Source organism: Ovis aries, chromosome 14 (assembly GCF_016772045.2).
Source record: "Ovis aries strain OAR_USU_Benz2616 breed Rambouillet chromosome 14, ARS-UI_Ramb_v3.0, whole genome shotgun sequence".
NCBI classification, from domain to species: Eukaryota; Metazoa; Chordata; class Mammalia; order Artiodactyla; family Bovidae; genus Ovis; species Ovis aries.
In genome coordinates, this window is record NC_056067.1 from 64,410,592 (window position 1) to 64,427,717 (window position 17,126).

The window sequence follows — 17,126 nt, forward strand, 5'->3', positions numbered from 1 at the left end:
TGAGGCTCCTTTCACATACGATTTTAGACTGACTTTGTCTCAGGGCTTAAGCTAAGCTGCTGTTATCAGACTCCAAAATATGGTGGCTCAATGTAAGAATTTATCTCCTGGTTGCTGAGTGTCAGCATCTTGATCTCAGAATTCTTCCCAGCTTCCAGAACTGTGAGAAATTTTTTGTTCATAAGCAACCCAGTCTGTGGCATTAATATTTTGTTCTAGCAGCCCAAATGCACCAAGATACCAGGTGACGTGTTTGGGCAAAAAAGACACACAACATATACACAGGAGATCATCTGAACAAAATTAGGGCTGGTACTCAGGGCAAACCAGCTTCAGTACTCTTTGCGCCTTGGAGCTCAAGTTTCCATAGACTTTTGCCTGTTAATTCTGAGTTGTTTTTTTTTCCCCCAAACCTTTGACAGATTTTTTGGTGTAAGTTTTATTTTTAAAACACATTTTTAGTGGAAGGGTTGCTCCTAATAACCTGGTTTATCTTCTGAAATCCTGTGTTTCCCCCCAACCCCAATTTCTTAAGGTCAGTATTAAGATTATATTTAAAGATTCAAAATATGGGACATGGGTGCTTATAAAACTGTTAGAAGGGTTACAGGAGCTGGCTCTAAGGCAGGTCTCCAGAAATGCCGCCTCTAATGTGGCAACAGCAAGGTGCCAGAAGTGGTGCCCCCTCAGCCACACTAGGGCAGAGACGCGCCTCCAAGTACACACTGCCTCGGCCATGATCTGGGCTCAGAGACTAAGACGAGGAAACCACCACCACTGCTGCAAGAAATGTCTGGACACCGAATTCCAGGGTAAAGGCCGGCTCACCGTCACTACCACCGCCTTTTAATAGTAGCCCACCGACTATCCCCATCAATATTTCAGATATGAATCACTGATTGGCTGGATCCTTCCTGCTGAAGCAGCTACTCTGGGGGTTTTGGAGAACAGGAATTCCTGGATTTCTGATTGGGAGTGTGCCTTCTTCATAAGCATTATTTTCAGTTTCAAACTATTTCTACTAAAGAAGCTCTAACTGACCTTGGACTAAAACAAGTATCTCTGCTTTTTCATTATCTTTCAGATCAGGTGTCCAAATGGGAGAAAACAGAAAATTTTACAAAGATCTTGAGAATTCCAGTTTCCAAGATGACTGGGAATGTAAAGGCACATTTGAGATGTATCACGGAAATCAGAAAGAAAGTTCCAATCAAGTCGTAATCACCCATGAAGAAATACACATTTTGAGGCAGCAAACATCCCGTAACCTGCTTCATAAAGTTCCACCTGGAAGTAGACCCTACGTGTGTAATGAACGTAGAAAAGGCCACGGCAGAAGAAATCTCTTCTTAGTCATCAGAAAATTCACGCTGGTGAGAAATCTTATGAATGTCAGCACTGTGGGAAGGCTGTCCATCACGGTCCCAATACTCCTCAGCAGAGAACTCATAGTGGGGAAGAATCCTATGAATGTGAAGAATGTGGAAAGGCCTTTGGTTCTGTTTCACTCTTTACAAGACCTCAGAGAATTCATACTGGTGAGAAACACTGTGACTCTGAGGATGTGGGAAAACCTCTGTTCGGCTCTCACAACTCAGTGTCCATCGTAGAACTCATGTTGGTGAAAAACACTATCAATGTACTGAATAAGGAAAAGCTTTTAGTTACTTATCGCTGATTACTAAACAACAGAGAATTCATACTGGAGAAAAGCCCCGTGTCTGTAAGGAATGTGGAAAGGCCTTTAGTGGTACCACACAGCTTAATGAACACCAAAGAATGCACAGTGGTGAGAAGTCATATAAATGTAATGAATATGGAAAGGCCTTTGGCCATCGTTCACATCTTCCTCAACATCAGAGGATCCAAACCGCTGAGAAACCCTAAAAATGTAATGAATGTGGGAAGGCCTTTAGGCAGGGCTCACAGCTTAAACTACGTCAGATAATTCACACCGGTGAGAAGCCACATTCATAGAATGCAAGGGATGTGGGAAGCCATTAGTCAGTGCTCACAGCTTACTCAACACAAGAAAATTCATTCCCAGTAAATGAAGGCAATGTGGGAGGGACTTCGGGCACTCATCTTCTCAACTTTAAAGGACGTATGCCATAGAAAATCCCTATAAATAAGAGAAGCAAAGACTTCTCCTGTCTCATTCTTAACCTTGTCAAATATGGAAAGGCTTTTTGGTTTACATGTTAGATTTATCAGCATATGCATCATCACCATCACATTCATTCATTCATCAAAGACCCTATTAATGTAGTAATGTAGACAAGCTTCTAGACACTACCTATCAATCATTAGCAACTGGAAAATTCATGCTGTCTGGCTAGCAACCAAAGAAGTGGAGAAATCTTGGAAACCCTTAGAAAGTGAAAATGAAGTTGCTCAGTCGTGTCCGACTCTTTTGCGATCCCATGGACTGTAGCCCGCCAGGCTCCTCCGTCCATGGGACTTTTCAGGCAAGAATACTGGAGTGCGTTGCCACTTCCTTCTCCAGGGGATCTTCCCTACCCAGGGATTGAAACAGGGTCTCCCGCATTGTAGGCAGACGCTTACTGTCTGAGCCACCAGGGAAGTTAGTCTAAGCTAATCCTAACTTAAAGAAAGCATAAGAGAAAATAATCCTGTGAATGTTAGGTGTGTGGGAAGTTCTTTAGTCATAAGTCTCTTTTAATCAGAAAATTCATATTTGAAGAACGTATTGTACATTTAAAATCCCCATTCGTCATTTATTATGCATCAGAAAATGCACACTGAATAAAACACCAGGCATTTTAAACAACAGTTAAACATTTATCAAGTTGAGGAAGGTATGGAGAAGTTTCAGACAAATCATACAGGGCTGTGGCTCAGATAAGAATATAATAAATTAGACATTCACAAAATAATATTTATGTTACTTACTACCTAGTATTTTCTCCTTCAGTGAAACAACAAGAGCACAATGAAGTGAATGAGAGCAGTATAAAACAAAACCTGTGGAGTGGGGCCATAAACATACTCAAAGTTACTACTTTAAATGCATTTATAGACAAGAAAACTGTAAGTGAACCAGAGACCTATTGAGAAGCTAGAAAATGAACATAACTTACCAATACACAGAAGAAAACAGTTCACTGAAATTTAAACAGAGGTTTTATTAACCTTGATGCCTTTCCTTTCAAAAGAGAATATAAGCAGTTAACAATTTTGTAAAAGCATTCTACAGTACTAAAAATGAGGATGTATTAACACACATAAAAGGCATTCAAAGTAAGGCTCAACGCTTCACATTTTTGATAAAAGTTTCAAATTTAAATGAACTTCACCTCCTAAAAAGGAAAAACTAAAGTTTCCAGAGTTGACCAAATGCTAGCTGAGGACAGATTTTACAGGGTATTCACGTAAGTGTTTTGTTTTACCACACCTATGGGATCTTAGTTCCCTGACGAATGATTAAACCAAGGCCCTCAGCAGGGACAGCTCAGAGTCCTAACCACTGAAGCTCCTGTGAAAGCCAGGCATGTTTCTACATGCTAATTGTGAGTTTAAATTTAAAAAGCATATAGTATATGGCATATACTAAGTTGGGGCTTCCCTGGTGGCTCAGCGGTAAAGAGTCCGCCTACAGTGCGGGAGATGGAAGAGACACGGGTTCCATCCCTGGGTCGGGAAGATCTGCAGGAGAAGGACATGGCAACTCCAGTGTTCTTGTCTGGGAAATCTCAGAGACAAAGGAGCCTGGCAGGCTACAGTCCCTGGGGTCATAAGAGTCGGACACAAGTTAGCGATGAAGCCACCACCACCACATATACTAGGCAGAAGGTACCTCGCAATTAGCCTCCAATAAAATCCAGAGGCACTGAGTCTTAATGTTGTCCAGCAGAAAACATCTCACCATAGATTAGATAAACTGCTATTTCAGTGGATGACTTTCATGATACTCTTTAAACCCCAGTATTTTTTCATAACTATTATCTCTTCTAAAGCATTACAAATACACATGTATAAAAGTATTCATAGTTTTATTCATTCAGTTCAGTTCAGTCGCTCAGTCGTGTCCGACTCTTTGCGACCCCATGAATCACAGCACGCCAGGCCTCCCTGTCCATCACCATCTCCCGGAGTTCACTCAGACTCACGTCCATCGAGTCAGTGATGCCATCCAGCCATCACATCCTCTGTCGTCCCCTTCTCCTCCTGCCCTCAATCCCTCCCAGTATCAGAATCTTTGCCAATGAGTCAACTCTTCGCATGAGGTGGCCAAAGTACTGGAGTTTCAGCTTTAGCATCATTCCTTCCAAAGAAATCCCAGGGCTGATCTCCTTCAGAATGGACTGGTTGGATCTCCTTGCAGTCCAAGGGACTCTCAAGAGTCTTCTCCAACACCACAGTTCAAAAGCATCAATTCTTCTGCGCTCAGCCTTCTTCACAGTCCAACTCTCACATCCATACATGACCACTGGAAAAACCATAGCCTTAACTAGACGGACCTTAGTCGGCAAAGTAGTGTCTCTGCTTTTTAATATGCTGTCTAGGTTGGTCATAACTTTTCTTCCAAGGACTAAGCGTCTTTTAATTCATAATAGCCCCCAAATCCAGAAACATCCCAAATGTTATCAAGAAGAACATGGATAAACTGATTGTACTATAGTAACACAAGAGAACACTACTCAGTAGGAAATAAATTACTAATAGACATCATCAGTGAGTCTCAAAAAGACATGCTGAATGACTGAAGCTGGACACACAAAAATTTAAGCACTGCTTGGTTCCATTTATATGAAGTCAAATGAAAGAAAAATTTAAAAAGCAGGCAAAACAAATCTACTGTCACAAAAACAAAGTGGTTTCCTCTGAGAGTGAAGGTAGGAAATCAGGCATGAAGGAAGTTTCAGGAGTGACAGAAATCTATCTTGATTTTAGTGGTGGTTATTGGACTGATGCTAAAGCTGAAACTCCAGTACTTTGGCCACCTCATGCAAAGAGTTGACTCACTGGAAAAGACTGATGCTGGGAGGGATTGGGGGCAGGAGGAGAAGGGGACGACAGAGGATGAGATGCTGGATGGCATCACCGACTCGATGAACATGAGTCTGAGTGAACTCCGGGGGTTGGTGATGGACAGGGAGCCCTGGCATGTGGCAATTCATGGGGTCGCAAAGAGTCAGACACGACTGACTGACTGAACTGAACTGATTGGGCTGTAATCAACAGCAAAACTGCATAGTTAATCCATGTTTTATTATTTGTAAGTTGTATTTCAATTACAATGATAACTTTAATACAAGAATATCAAAAGAGTAAGAGTAGCATAGAATGAATGGAATAAAGTGCTGTGGTCAAAAGAGCCTTAGGCATAAATATTTCATGTGGTTAAAATAAAACACACACACACACACACAAAAAATAAAACACAGAAAAGAAACAATAAAATGGTTAAAGAAATTGTATGTATGGTGTATGTATGCATGTATATATATATCTGTATAAGACTTGAAATATTTTATACTTTTTATATCCACTTTAGCAACTTCATGAATGAGTCATCTTAATAGCACATGTAGAGAAAATACTGCTTCTTTCCCTAAAAAAAAGAAAACAGGAGTTTTCTCTTTGAGAAGAAAAGTCTGTTATGCGAAATAAGAATGACTTGCTATCAACATTCAAAAGCAGAGACGTTACTTTGCCGACTAAGGTCCGTCTAGTCAAGGCTATGGTTTTTTCCTGTGGTCATGTATGGATGTGACAGTTGGACTGTGAAGAAGGCTGGGCGCCAAAGAATTGATGCTTTTGAACTGTGGTGTTGGAGAAGACTCTTGAGAGTCCCTTGGACTGCAAGGAGATCAGTCCTAGGATTTCTTTGGAAGGAATGATGCTAAAGCTGAAACTCCAGTACTTTGGCCACCTCATACGAAGAGTTGACTCATTGGAAAAGACTCTGATGCTGGGAAGGATTGGGGGCATGAGAAGGGGACGACAGAGGATGAGATGGCTTGATGGCATCACTGACTCAATGGACGTGAGTCTTGAGTGAACTCCGGGAGATGGTGATGGACAGGGAGGCCTGGGGTGCTGCGATTCATGGGGTCGCAGAGTCGGACACGACTGAGCGACTGAACTGAACTGAACTGAATCAACATTCAGAGGGGAAAGAATCAAATCTGCTTGCACCACACAGAAATCCAGACCCATGAAACCACCTTGCATACGGCTCTCCTCCAGGAAAGAGCCTGCTCACCAATCTTATTTGGAGATGAGTGTTTTGCTCCTCATTTAAAGAAAGCTGATGAGGTATTTCCACAGATGAAGCCTGTCTCCTGCTTAAGCTATCAAAACTCAAAACTGCATCCCACGATCCTACACTTCATCTTTTGCTAATGCCCTAGTAAATGTCCTTATCCTTATAAGCTTTTGCTTGTCTTTGGCTCGGTCTGAATTCTTTCCCGCAGGAAACAAAGGACCCTCACTTGGCACTCAAGCCTAAGAATTCCTGACGGTCCGAGAATGGGACACTTCCCTCTCCCGTAACACCATGAATGCACAGAGCTGAGGAGAAAGTATACTTCAAGAGATCGTAATCTTGAACCTAATGCCTCTCATATTCGACTATGAAGAAACGCCAGGAAAGGTCTCACCGTCAAAAACAACTTTGTGGGAATTTACTGGTGGTCCAGTGGTTAGGACTCCTGGCTTTCACTGTGGAAGGCACGGGTTCAATCCCTGATTGGAGAACTAATATCCCATCCCAAAAGCAGCAGTGCCGGGTGGGCACAATGAATAAATACAAGTTTTGTTTAGTGAGCAGTGCATGTAACGGGGCTTTTTTCAATGCCTCAATCGCCTAATCAGGGATGGAATTAATTAGTTACAGGTGACTCACTGAACAAGATCCTGATGCTGGGAAAGACTGAGGCAGGAGGAGAAGGGGCAACAGGATGAAATGGTCGGAGGGCATCGCCGACTCAATGGACATAAGTCCGAGCAAACTCCGGGAGACTGTTTAGGACAGGAGGGCCTGGAGTGCTGCAGTCCACGGAGTCGCAAAGAGTCGGACAAGACTTAGCGACGGAACAACAAAAATACAAGTAACATAACTTTAATAATACAAGCCCGTACGCATGCGTGTACACACACACACGCGAGCTTCTTTCATAAACACCAATATATTGCTAACGCCCGCACTACACTGTACTCGCCCATTCGGGCGGCAGCCCAAGCCGAAGACCCAGACGCCCGGCCCGCACAGCGCCGAGTGCCCGGGCCACCCTCCCCCGAGCGGCTGCGAACAGCGGCCGCCGCCCCGCTGCCAACATGGACCCTAGCCTGAGAACGCGCCGCTAGCCCGTGCAGCGAGAGGGAAACGGCCCGAGAACTCAGAAACAGCCACGAGCGCGAAGCACGCCCCAGCCGCCGGCCCGACCGGAAGCGCCCGCCCCAGAACAGCGCCCGCGCGCCGCGGTGGCTCCTGGGAGTTCGCGCGGCCCGAGTGCGCGTGCGCCGTCTCACCCGCGGGGGCCGGGAGCCTGGGAGGCCGCGGGACCCTGGCCGCTGGGGGTTAGCGCTTGGGGAGCGACGGCCGAGTGCGGGAGCGGGAGTGTCTGGGTGTGGCGACGAGCTGGACTGCTTCTATCTGGCAGGGGGTGCCCGCCTCTTCACAGGGCTTGACTCAGGGATGGGGCGGGGAGGCGCTTTGGAAACGGAGCGCGCGTGCGTACTGACGCCCGTGGAGGCGGGGCCAGGTGCCCGAGAGTAACGGACACGCGGGTGCGCGGTCGCCCGTGGGGCCGTGGTTTCGCGCCCAAGGGGGCCGGGTGAGCGACGGCTGCGCAGGCGCGTAGAGTCGCGGCCGATTTCTGGAGGGCGGAAGCGCGGCGGGTGAGTGGGTTAGGCGGCCTTGGAGGGCGGGGGGAGGGGCTTTGTGGAGGGTGGGGCGGGGGTGGTCGCTGGGGGGGTGTGTACCCGGGGTGTCCGCGTTGGTTTGTCGGGCGTCCTGTCCGCCTGCACGCTTGTTCTCCGTGTGGTTGTGGGATTTGCCTCACGGTTTCTGTGGGTGTTTGTTGAGGACTCTTCTGAGCTCTAGGAAGGCTGTGTGACTATTCGTTTAAATTTTTATACCAACTAAACAACAATAAGGGAGAAAACCTGAAGAAAACGAATTTATAAAACTAAAACTGAATCAGTGTCGTACACTTGAAATTAACACAATGTTGTAAGTCAAGTATACTTTCATTTTAAGAAGTCAAGATCCTGTGAACCCATCTGTTGGCCTTTTTCTAATTTGACCAGTTTTCCCACTCATGCACTTTCAGGGAGAGACATTTAGACAGGAATGGCTGCCTCAGCCATGACGGAGTGTGAAGGAAATACATATAAAGCCCTCAACACAGTAACTGTCGTTGGTCATTTTCATCAGTGACCATTTTGAAGAACAGATGTGAAGACATCGCGCTAGAATCTCTCACAACTTGGAGAACCAGTAAATCTCAAAAAAGGTGTTGTGATTGGGCACTACTCTGTTTTGATGTTTTACAGGGAGGGTAGATAAGGAGAAGGCAATGGCACCCCACTCCAATACTCTCGCCTGGAAAATCCCATGGACGGAGGAGCCTGGTAGGCTGCAGTCCATGAGGTTGCTGGCAGTCGGACAGGACTGAGCGACTTCACTTTCACTTTTCACTTTCATGCATTGGAGAAGGAAATGGCAACCCACTCCAGTGTTCTTGCCTGGAGAATCCCAGGGACGGGGGAGCCTGGTGGGCTGCCGTCTATGGGGTCACACAGAGTCGGACAGGACTGAAGCGACTTAGTAGTAGAAGATAAGAGATAATGACACAAATTTGATGCTTTTTTTTTTTTTTTAATAGTTCCTTCCATCTCCTCAGCTCCACATTCACAGGACTCTCTTCTTCAAGAGAAAGGCCTCATGAAGGGGAGCACGGCCACTGGACCTCTGGAAGGCACATCACAGGTGAGTTATGGTTTGTTTTTTCTTACAGTGACACCCTAAAGAATAAAGATTAACCCTAACCCTAGAGAATAAAGTCATCTAGTAAAACAGAAATTCTCATAAATACTGCTGTTATCAAGTGCCCTGAGCTTTAATCCCACATCCAAGGACAAATTTAAAAAGAAGTGAGATTTTCTTTTCCTTACTAGTTGGAGAACAGTTTCCAATTCACACAAACACATATTTAAACAAATAGGTTTTCCAGGATTCTAGTAAATTATGAAATGTACTTCAGTTCAAATGTACTTATCAAAAGAGAAATCTATAATCCAGTTTATTTAACTTAAGTGTACAGTTTTCACATTTCATTGAACGTACATGTAAATTTCGCCATTAAATACTGAGCATAAGTATATGCTGACCTTATATTCAGATTTTTTAAAAAATGTTAAGATAAATGGACAAATGGAAGAAAATGGACAAATGACTTTAAGGATGTGATGTATTAGACATTATAGAATATATTAAACAATTAGAGAATCTAGAAGGTGGTAAAATTCCATCTACATATATTTGCACATTTAGTAAACTCTGGAGGGACAGGAAGACATATGTAAAGCTTTGGGCTGCAGTTGGAGGAAAAACCCATTCAGGACTGAGCTGAGGTCCTGGGTTCTGACAGTCTTCCCTTGTCTTCAGACTTTAGACAAACTCAGGAGTGTTTGTCAGTCCACAAACACCACCAACTTGTACAAAATCCCGATTTGGTAGGAGAAACAGTAGATTAAAGAATAGTTTCCTACCAGTAAAGATGTGGGGGCCAGGCTGACATGAGCACTGCTGGCTAGAGACGAGACCCTGTCGGATGTTGCCGCTGGAGGCCAGGATCTGTTGATTAGAACCACAGGCTACAAACTCGGTGTAGAGGCACCATGGCTCCTGCTTTCCTCAAAAATCCTTGTTTTCCAAATAAGTTCCTGGAATGCTTTCCTCAAATAGGGTCCATGACCAGTTTTAACATTTTGGTTGATAATACAGGATAATTTTTCTTACCCAAAGAGTTGTTTTTCACTATCTATAATATGTATCTGTATTTGGCCAAAACAACAACAACAAACCCTGGATCCTCCAGTACACGCCACAATGCCTATGCACCACCTGCTGTTTTTCAGCCAAGACTTCCCTCTCCCTCGGGCCTTGTGGGTAAGAAAGTGTTTGCCCTTTCAGCAATCACTGACATTCCGAGATGTGGCCATCGACTTTTCCCAAGAAGAGTGGGGATTCCTGGACCCCGCTCAGAGAGAACTGTACACAGCTGTGATGTTGGAGACTTACCAGAACCTGGTCTGGCTGGGTAAGTGCACGCAGCCCTTTGTTCACATCTGCCTTCCGCTCTATCTTCCTCCTCCTGTTGGAAATCTCTGGGGACCTACAGTGACCTTTACTTTTTGTTCCATGTCCCATAAAGAGCATAGTTAGGAATGGACAACTTCCTCCTTACTGTCCTTCCGGAAACCTTCAAATCTTGTCTGGCCGTTCTTTTGTTTTTCTGCCCATTCTTATAAGGGCTTTGATCCTGATTCCGTGGTAGGGGGTGAATTCTTGGATGATAACGGCATGACCAACTGCCATTTCTTTCTCTTTCCAAAGGCATATCTGTTGCTGAGCCCAACATAGCCTTCCTACTGGAGCAAGGCCCACAGCCCTGGGTGATCAGGGAGGAGGATGCAGGAGCTCCAGGAGCAGGTGAGTCTGGGACCAAGCTGAGGGAAGGATGTACGTGCAAAAGGCCAGCTGCCTTCTGAGATGGCCACAGTTTTGGGCATCTTCCTTCAGAGGGCCTCTGGTCTGAGGTCCCCAGTGGATCCACCTCTCATCGCCATTCACTATTCTACTTACCCACCTTTTTAAATAATTGACTCCAAATGTAAGCTTGTGATCAGCTCTCCACCTTTACTCTTTGGATTGTTTTTCACCACTTTATCCTTCATTCATTTCATAAGACTGTTTCCTCAGAAAGATATCTCAAAACTTGTGTTTTCTTTATGTATCCAAAAAATTCTCACTCTCACCTCTGATAAATTGAATAAATGCATCCATCCAAGAACTGTTCCATTAACAAACATATTCAATCTCTAGTTCTGGCCAAGAAAGGGAATTTTGTAAGAGACTAGAGCCCATCAAGGAATTTACTATTTAACAAGGGGAAGTAAGAGATGTTCTTAGAACAGGCACGTGAAAAGCTGCCCAACCTTGCTAATTGTTAGAGAAATGTAAGTCAAAACTACAATGACATATTACTTCACACAGGTTAGAATGACCATCATCAAAAAGTCTACAAAACAAATGCTGGAGAGAGTGTGGAGAAAAGGGAACCCTCCTACACTGTTGGTGGGAAGGTAAACTGATAACAGCCACTATAGAGAACAGGTTCAGTTCAGTTCAGTTCAGTCGCTCAGTCGTGTCCGACTCTTTGCGACCCCATGAATCGCAGCACACCAGGCCTCCCTGTCCATCACCAACTCCCAGAGTTCACTGAGACTTGGAAGAGAACAGTATAGAAATTCCTTAAAAAACTAAAAATAAAGTTGCTGTATCATCCAGTGGTCCTATTCTTGGGCATATAGCTGGAGAGATTTCTAATTTGAAAAGATACATGCAACCTCAGTGTTCACTTCAGCACCATTTACAATATTGAAGATGTAGAAACAACCTTAATGTCCGTGGACAGATGAATGAAAAAGATGTATACATATACAGTAGGATATTACTCAGACATAAAAAGAATGAAACAATGCCATTTGCAGCAATATGGATGGTTGAGAGTATCATACTAAGACGATGATCATCCTAAGTGAAGTAAATCAGACAAAGAAAGACAGGTATTATATGATATCACTTATATGTGGAATCTAAAAAAAAAAAAATGATACAAAGAACTTATTTACAAAACAGAAATGGACTAGCAGAAATAAACATATGGTTACCAAAGGGGAAGGTGGGGGCAGGGATAAATGAGGAGTATGGAAATCACAGACACAAACGACTATGTATATAATAGATAAGCAACAAGGATTTGCTGCATAGCGCGGGGAACTATATGTATTCAATATCTTATAATAACCTATAATGGATATAAAAGGAAATTTAAAAAGAATACAGATGTATACATATGTATGTAGAATCCAGTCACTTTGCTGTACACCTGAAACTAACACAATATTGTAAATCAGCTATGCTCCAGTTTTTAAAAAGAGATGTTCCTAGATACCTTGGCAAAGTAGGAACCAAGATTGGATAATTTCAAATACAGTGGTTACTGCACACACAGCAGAGTGGCCAGAGATAAACACATCTGTGGGGGATGGTGCAGGGGTCTGGCCACTTGTATGTGCAGCTCACGTGTAGCATCTAGACCTTTTCAAGCCAAGTCCTGGGTGCACTTCTTGCATCTCATGGAAGACTGCTGCTGGGAATGCCCCAGCTGAGAACTGGTGGGGTGGACAGTACCCAGCTCTTGTGGGTGGTCTGGGCCATGTCAGCCCTTGATGTCTGTCTTAGTCTGTCTGAGCTGCTATAACATAAACACCGCAGACCAGGTGGCTTAAACAACAGATCTTTATGTCTCACAGTTCTGGAGATGAAGGTGCCTGCAGATTCAGTGTCTGGCAGGGCCATTTCCTGGTTCACAGATGACCATCTTCTCACTGTGCCCTCATGTGGTGGAAGGTGTCCCTTTTAGAAGGGCATTAATTCCATTCATGAGAGATTAAATAATATTTCAATGGATATTTATTAATCAATTATACTTCAGTTTTTTAAATTTAAAACTTAAAATGCATTTCAAATTAAAAATAAGGATAATAAGGTTGCACAACATTGGCATGTATTTAATGCCACTGAATTGCATCCTTAAAATTGGTTAAAATGGTAAATTTTATGTTTTGTGTATTTTTCCACAGTAAAAACATTTTTTTAATTAAAAATAGGAATAAACAGGTATTTGTTTCTAGCTTTTTCTGTTGGTGGAGTATGACAATAAATGTCCTTGTACATATATCCTTAAATACTAGAACCTTTTTGTAAGGATAGATTCTTAACAGTGGGGATATGTACATTTATTTATATTAATGTGTTTATATGTTTGTTTTCAGAGAATGAGTCAACACAGAAGAGTAAGGAATTGTCTTTAAGGAAGAGGATAAAAGGAGAAACACACCAACATGAGAGAGTGATGAAAAAAACGAGCAGCACGGGTAGAGACTATGAAAAGGCCTCCAGCACCAGGGCATACCTCGTCATCCATCAGAAGATGAAGAAGGAAGAGAAGTGCTACCAGTGCTTCGAGTGTGGGAAATCCTTCTGTCGCCGATCGACTCTCATCCAGCATCAGAGGGTCCACACGGGAGAGAGACCCTATCAGTGCAGCGAGTGCAGCAAAGCCTTCAACCAGAAGGCCCACCTCGCCCAACACCAGCGCACCCACACGGGCGAGAAGCCCTACACCTGCGGGCAGTGCACACGGGCCTTCAGCCAGGTGACACACCTCACCCAGCACCAGATCATCCACACCGGAGAGAAGTTCCATTGCTGCAGCGAGTGTGGGAAAGCCTTTAGCCGCCCCTCCGCCCTTGCGGACCACCAGAGAATCCACAGTGGAGAGAAACCCTTCAAGTGCAAGGCCTGCGGCAGAGCCTTCACACAGAGCGCCCAGCTCCTCAGACACCAGAAGATCCACTCTGAAGACAAGCCCTACAGATGCAGCAAGTGCCCCAAGTCCTTCATCCGTCTCTCTTCCCTGACGGAGCACCAGAGGACTCACACCGGAGAGAAGCCCTATCAATGTGAGGACTGCCCGAAGGCCTTCTGCCGCCTCGTGCAGCTCACTCAGCACCAGAGGACCCACACTGGTGAGAAGCCCTACACGTGTCAGGAATGCGGCCGGGCCTTCACCTGCAGGTCCCATTTCACTGTCCACAGGCGGAGTCACACAGGAGAGAGACCCTATGAATGTCAGGTGTGCCGGAAAACCTTCAACAATCACTCCTCCCTGGTGACGCATGACAGGACTCACAGTGGAGTGAAGCCCTTCAGGTGCGATGCGTGTGGGAAGGCCTTCAGCACTTCCTCCTCGCTCTGTCAACATAAGAGGATTCATACTGGGGAAAAGCCCTACAGTTGCCACAAATGTGGGAAGTCCTTCAGGTGCAGGTCACACCTTAGTCGACATCAGCAAACTCATACAGGAGAATACTGACCAAAGCCAACTAGACTTGAAAATGTTACTATTCCAGTTACCTAACCATCAGTCAAGATCTTGAAAACAAGCAGCCTCAGTTGACTCTGACTCTTAGAAAAGCAGCTTATTCTCAAGGTCTCAGGAGCTCACTGAAAAATAGATAATGAACCAGGACCTATTGTATACTACAGGGAACTATACTCAATGTTTTGTAATAAGCTACAAAGGAAATACAGCTATGGTTTTCCAGTAGTTGTATATGGATGTGAGACTTGGACCATAAAGAAGGCTGCCCATGGAATTCTGTCCTTGGTCTATAGTCTTCCCCAGGCAAGAATACTGGATTGGGTAGCTATTCCCTTCTCCAGGGGATCTTCCCATCCCAGGGATCACATCTGGGTTTCCTGCATTGCACACAGATTCTTTACTGTCTGAACCACCGGGGAAGCCTGAGCATTGATGAATTGATGCTTTCTAATTCTGGTGTTGGAGAAGACTCTTGAGAGTCCCTTGGACTGCAAGGAGATGAAACCAGTCAATCCTATAGGAAATCACCCTCAAATATTCACTGGAAGGACTGATGCTGAAGCTCCAGTACTTTGGCCACCTGATGCAAAAAGCTGATACCTTGGAAAAGACCCTGATACCTGGAAAGATTGAGGGCAGGAGGAGAAGGGGGCAGCAGAGGATGAGATGGTTGAATAGTATCACTGACTCAATGGACATGAATTTGAGCAAACTCCCGGAAATAGTGAAGGACAGAGGAGCCTGGTGTGCTGTAGTCCATGGGGTCTCAAAAAGTGGAACACAACTTAGTGACTGAACAACAACAATGGGAAATGAATCTGAAAAAGAGTGGATATTTGTGTGTGTATAACTGAATCACCTTGCTGTATACCTGAAACCAACACAATATTGTAAATCAACTATACTCCAATTAAACCAATTTTTCAAAGAGCTCTTTGGATGGAATAACTAAAGACAGGGCAGAAGCAAAGCAAGTTAAAAGCAGAACATGAAACCATTATCCTGCAGTCTGGAGAACTCTAGCCTCCTACTCCTGCCTGAATCCTACTCTGCTGCCATCACTAATGAACAACAGCACTGCACAAATGACTTTACTGGCCCTGAGTCTGTGCACCCTCACATTTAATGCCCTGAAACCAAGTTTATAACACAGGTGTCCTGACAGCCAAAGATGAGGCCAAGAGATCACCTCTTGGCTTTTGCTTCTGTCCTGCTGGGAGAGACACATATGCCACCAAGTTCACATCTTTAGCAAGGGGCAGGGTGGGGCTTGAATGCTGCAAAGTGTGAAAAAGCAAACAGCCGTGACTTAACACTTTACATCTGAAAAATGGTGCCCAGATCTGGTCACAGATGTAGCTTCGAATTACCCGACCAGTAGGCTTTCCTGAATTTCCTCCCACACCCTCCTACAGCTGCTGTATTTGATCGATCTCATCACTGCACCTGTCACCTCTGAACAAGAATCAAGAGGCTGACACAAAGGAATAGCACTATGATGGATATAAGGGGTATCATATTAATAGATGTTAGGGGATATTCCTAAACTGAGCACGCAGGATTTTTTTTCTTTTCAGTGCATATATAAAAGCATTTATAAAATGCACGCACCAGTGTAAAGAAGAAAAATACATACCCATTGTTGTTTAGCCTCTTAAGTCATGTCCGATTCTTTTTCAAACCCCATGGACTGTAGCTGCCAGCTTCCTCCTTCCGTGGGATTTCCCATGCAAGAATACTGGAGTGGGTTGTCATTTCCTCCTCCAGGGGATCTTCCCAACCCAGGGATCAAACCCACATCTCCTTAGGCAGGCGGATTCTTTACCACTGAGAATATAACAGTAGATCCCATGTAAGGAATTACTCCTAAATGAGCCGACATTGAAATTCAGGATGAAAAGCTGCATGAAGATTAAAGACTTCAGTGCCCTGACTATTCATTTTTCAACAGTGAATAGTCTCATTTTCTCTACTGTGTTCCTCTTCCCTGTTTTCTATTTCTCCAGAGCCTTTCTCACCATTCAATACACTATTTCACTCATTTTCTTGTGGTTTGTTTCCATTCACTTGAAAATAAGATCTTAGAGGGTGGGGAGTTTTGTGGGTTCTTTCTCTGCTGTATCCCCCTGAATGGCTTTTCATTTGTTGTTCAGTCGCTTAGTCGTGTCCAACTCTTTAGACCCAATAGACTGTACCACACCAGGCTTCCCTGTCCTTCACCATCTCCAGGAGCTTGCTCAAACTCATATCCATTGAGTCAGTGATGACATCCAACCCTCTGTCCTCTGTCATGCCCTTCTCCTGCTGTCAATCTTTCCCAGCATCAGGGCCCTTTCTAACGAGTTGGCTTTTTGCATCAAGTGGCCACAATATTGGAGCTTCAGCGTCAGTCCTTCTAATGAATATTGAGAATTGATTTCCTTTAGGCTTTTCGTCTCGGAGAAGGCAATGGCAACCCACTCCAGTGTTCTTGCCTGGAGAATCCCAGAGTCGGCGGAGCCTGGTGGGTTGCCACCTATGGGGTCGCACAGAGTCGGACATGACTGAAGCGACTTAGCAGCAGCAGCAGCTTTTCCTTATTTGCTTCAATTTCCAAGTCAGCTACTAATTTTTTTACTGTTTTCTTAGTATCTCATACCATGGGCCATTTCCACTGTGATCAGAAGCAGAATGGGGTTCAACACCAGTGCAGGTTCCAAAAAAAATACTTTCTGAAGAGTGATAATAACGACATTTCCATTCTGCAAGTGAGAAATGTACTAATTTGGTATAATAAGTCATTCCAGCAGGGGTTCCCTCATTTGATCCTTCGGTCTCAAAACTTAACACAGAAAATCACTCTCCCATGGGCAGGCTCAAAGGACCGCACTCGAGCGACACCGTGGTCATACGGACACAGACAGCGGAACATCACAGGTGCAC

General features: G+C 44.4%; 1 protein-coding gene across 4 annotated transcripts; it reads left to right on the top strand.

Annotated features, from left to right (window-relative positions):
• Positions 1-7,481: 7,481 nt before the first annotated feature.
• Positions 7,482-16,245, top strand: LOC114118079 (zinc finger protein OZF-like). 4 transcript variants are annotated; one of them, XM_060399158.1, is made up of 6 exons: positions 7,482-7,545; positions 8,301-8,483; positions 8,856-8,959; positions 10,166-10,292; positions 10,589-10,684; positions 13,093-16,245. In XM_060399158.1, exons 3-6 carry the CDS (start codon positions 8,915-8,917, stop codon positions 14,193-14,195), a joined length of 1,371 nt encoding a protein of 456 aa, XP_060255141.1. In that variant the 5' UTR covers positions 7,482-7,545; positions 8,301-8,483; positions 8,856-8,914; the 3' UTR covers positions 14,196-16,245. The 4 variants fall into 4 exon arrangements, with proteins under 4 accessions (XP_060255141.1, XP_027834687.1, XP_042087206.1 ...); XM_027978886.3 differs by lacking the exon at positions 8,301-8,483 and having other exon boundaries at positions 7,482-7,866; XM_042231272.2 differs by lacking the exon at positions 8,301-8,483 and having other exon boundaries at positions 7,482-7,866; positions 8,874-8,959.
• The last annotated feature ends 881 nt before the right edge of the window (positions 16,246-17,126 follow it).

Bases quoted from the DNA above. Each gene is read 5' to 3' on its own strand.
- LOC114118079 (XM_027978886.3), top strand. From the start codon at position 8,915: ATGAAGGGGAGCACGGCCACTGGACCTCTGGAAGGCACATCACAG. The intron at 8,960-10,165 runs GTGAGTTATGGT...TTGCCCTTTCAG, and splicing joins CTCTGGAAGGCACATCACAG to CAATCACTGACATTCCGAGA. The intron at 10,685-13,092 runs GTGAGTCTGGGA...GTTTGTTTTCAG, and splicing joins TGCAGGAGCTCCAGGAGCAG to AGAATGAGTCAACACAGAAG.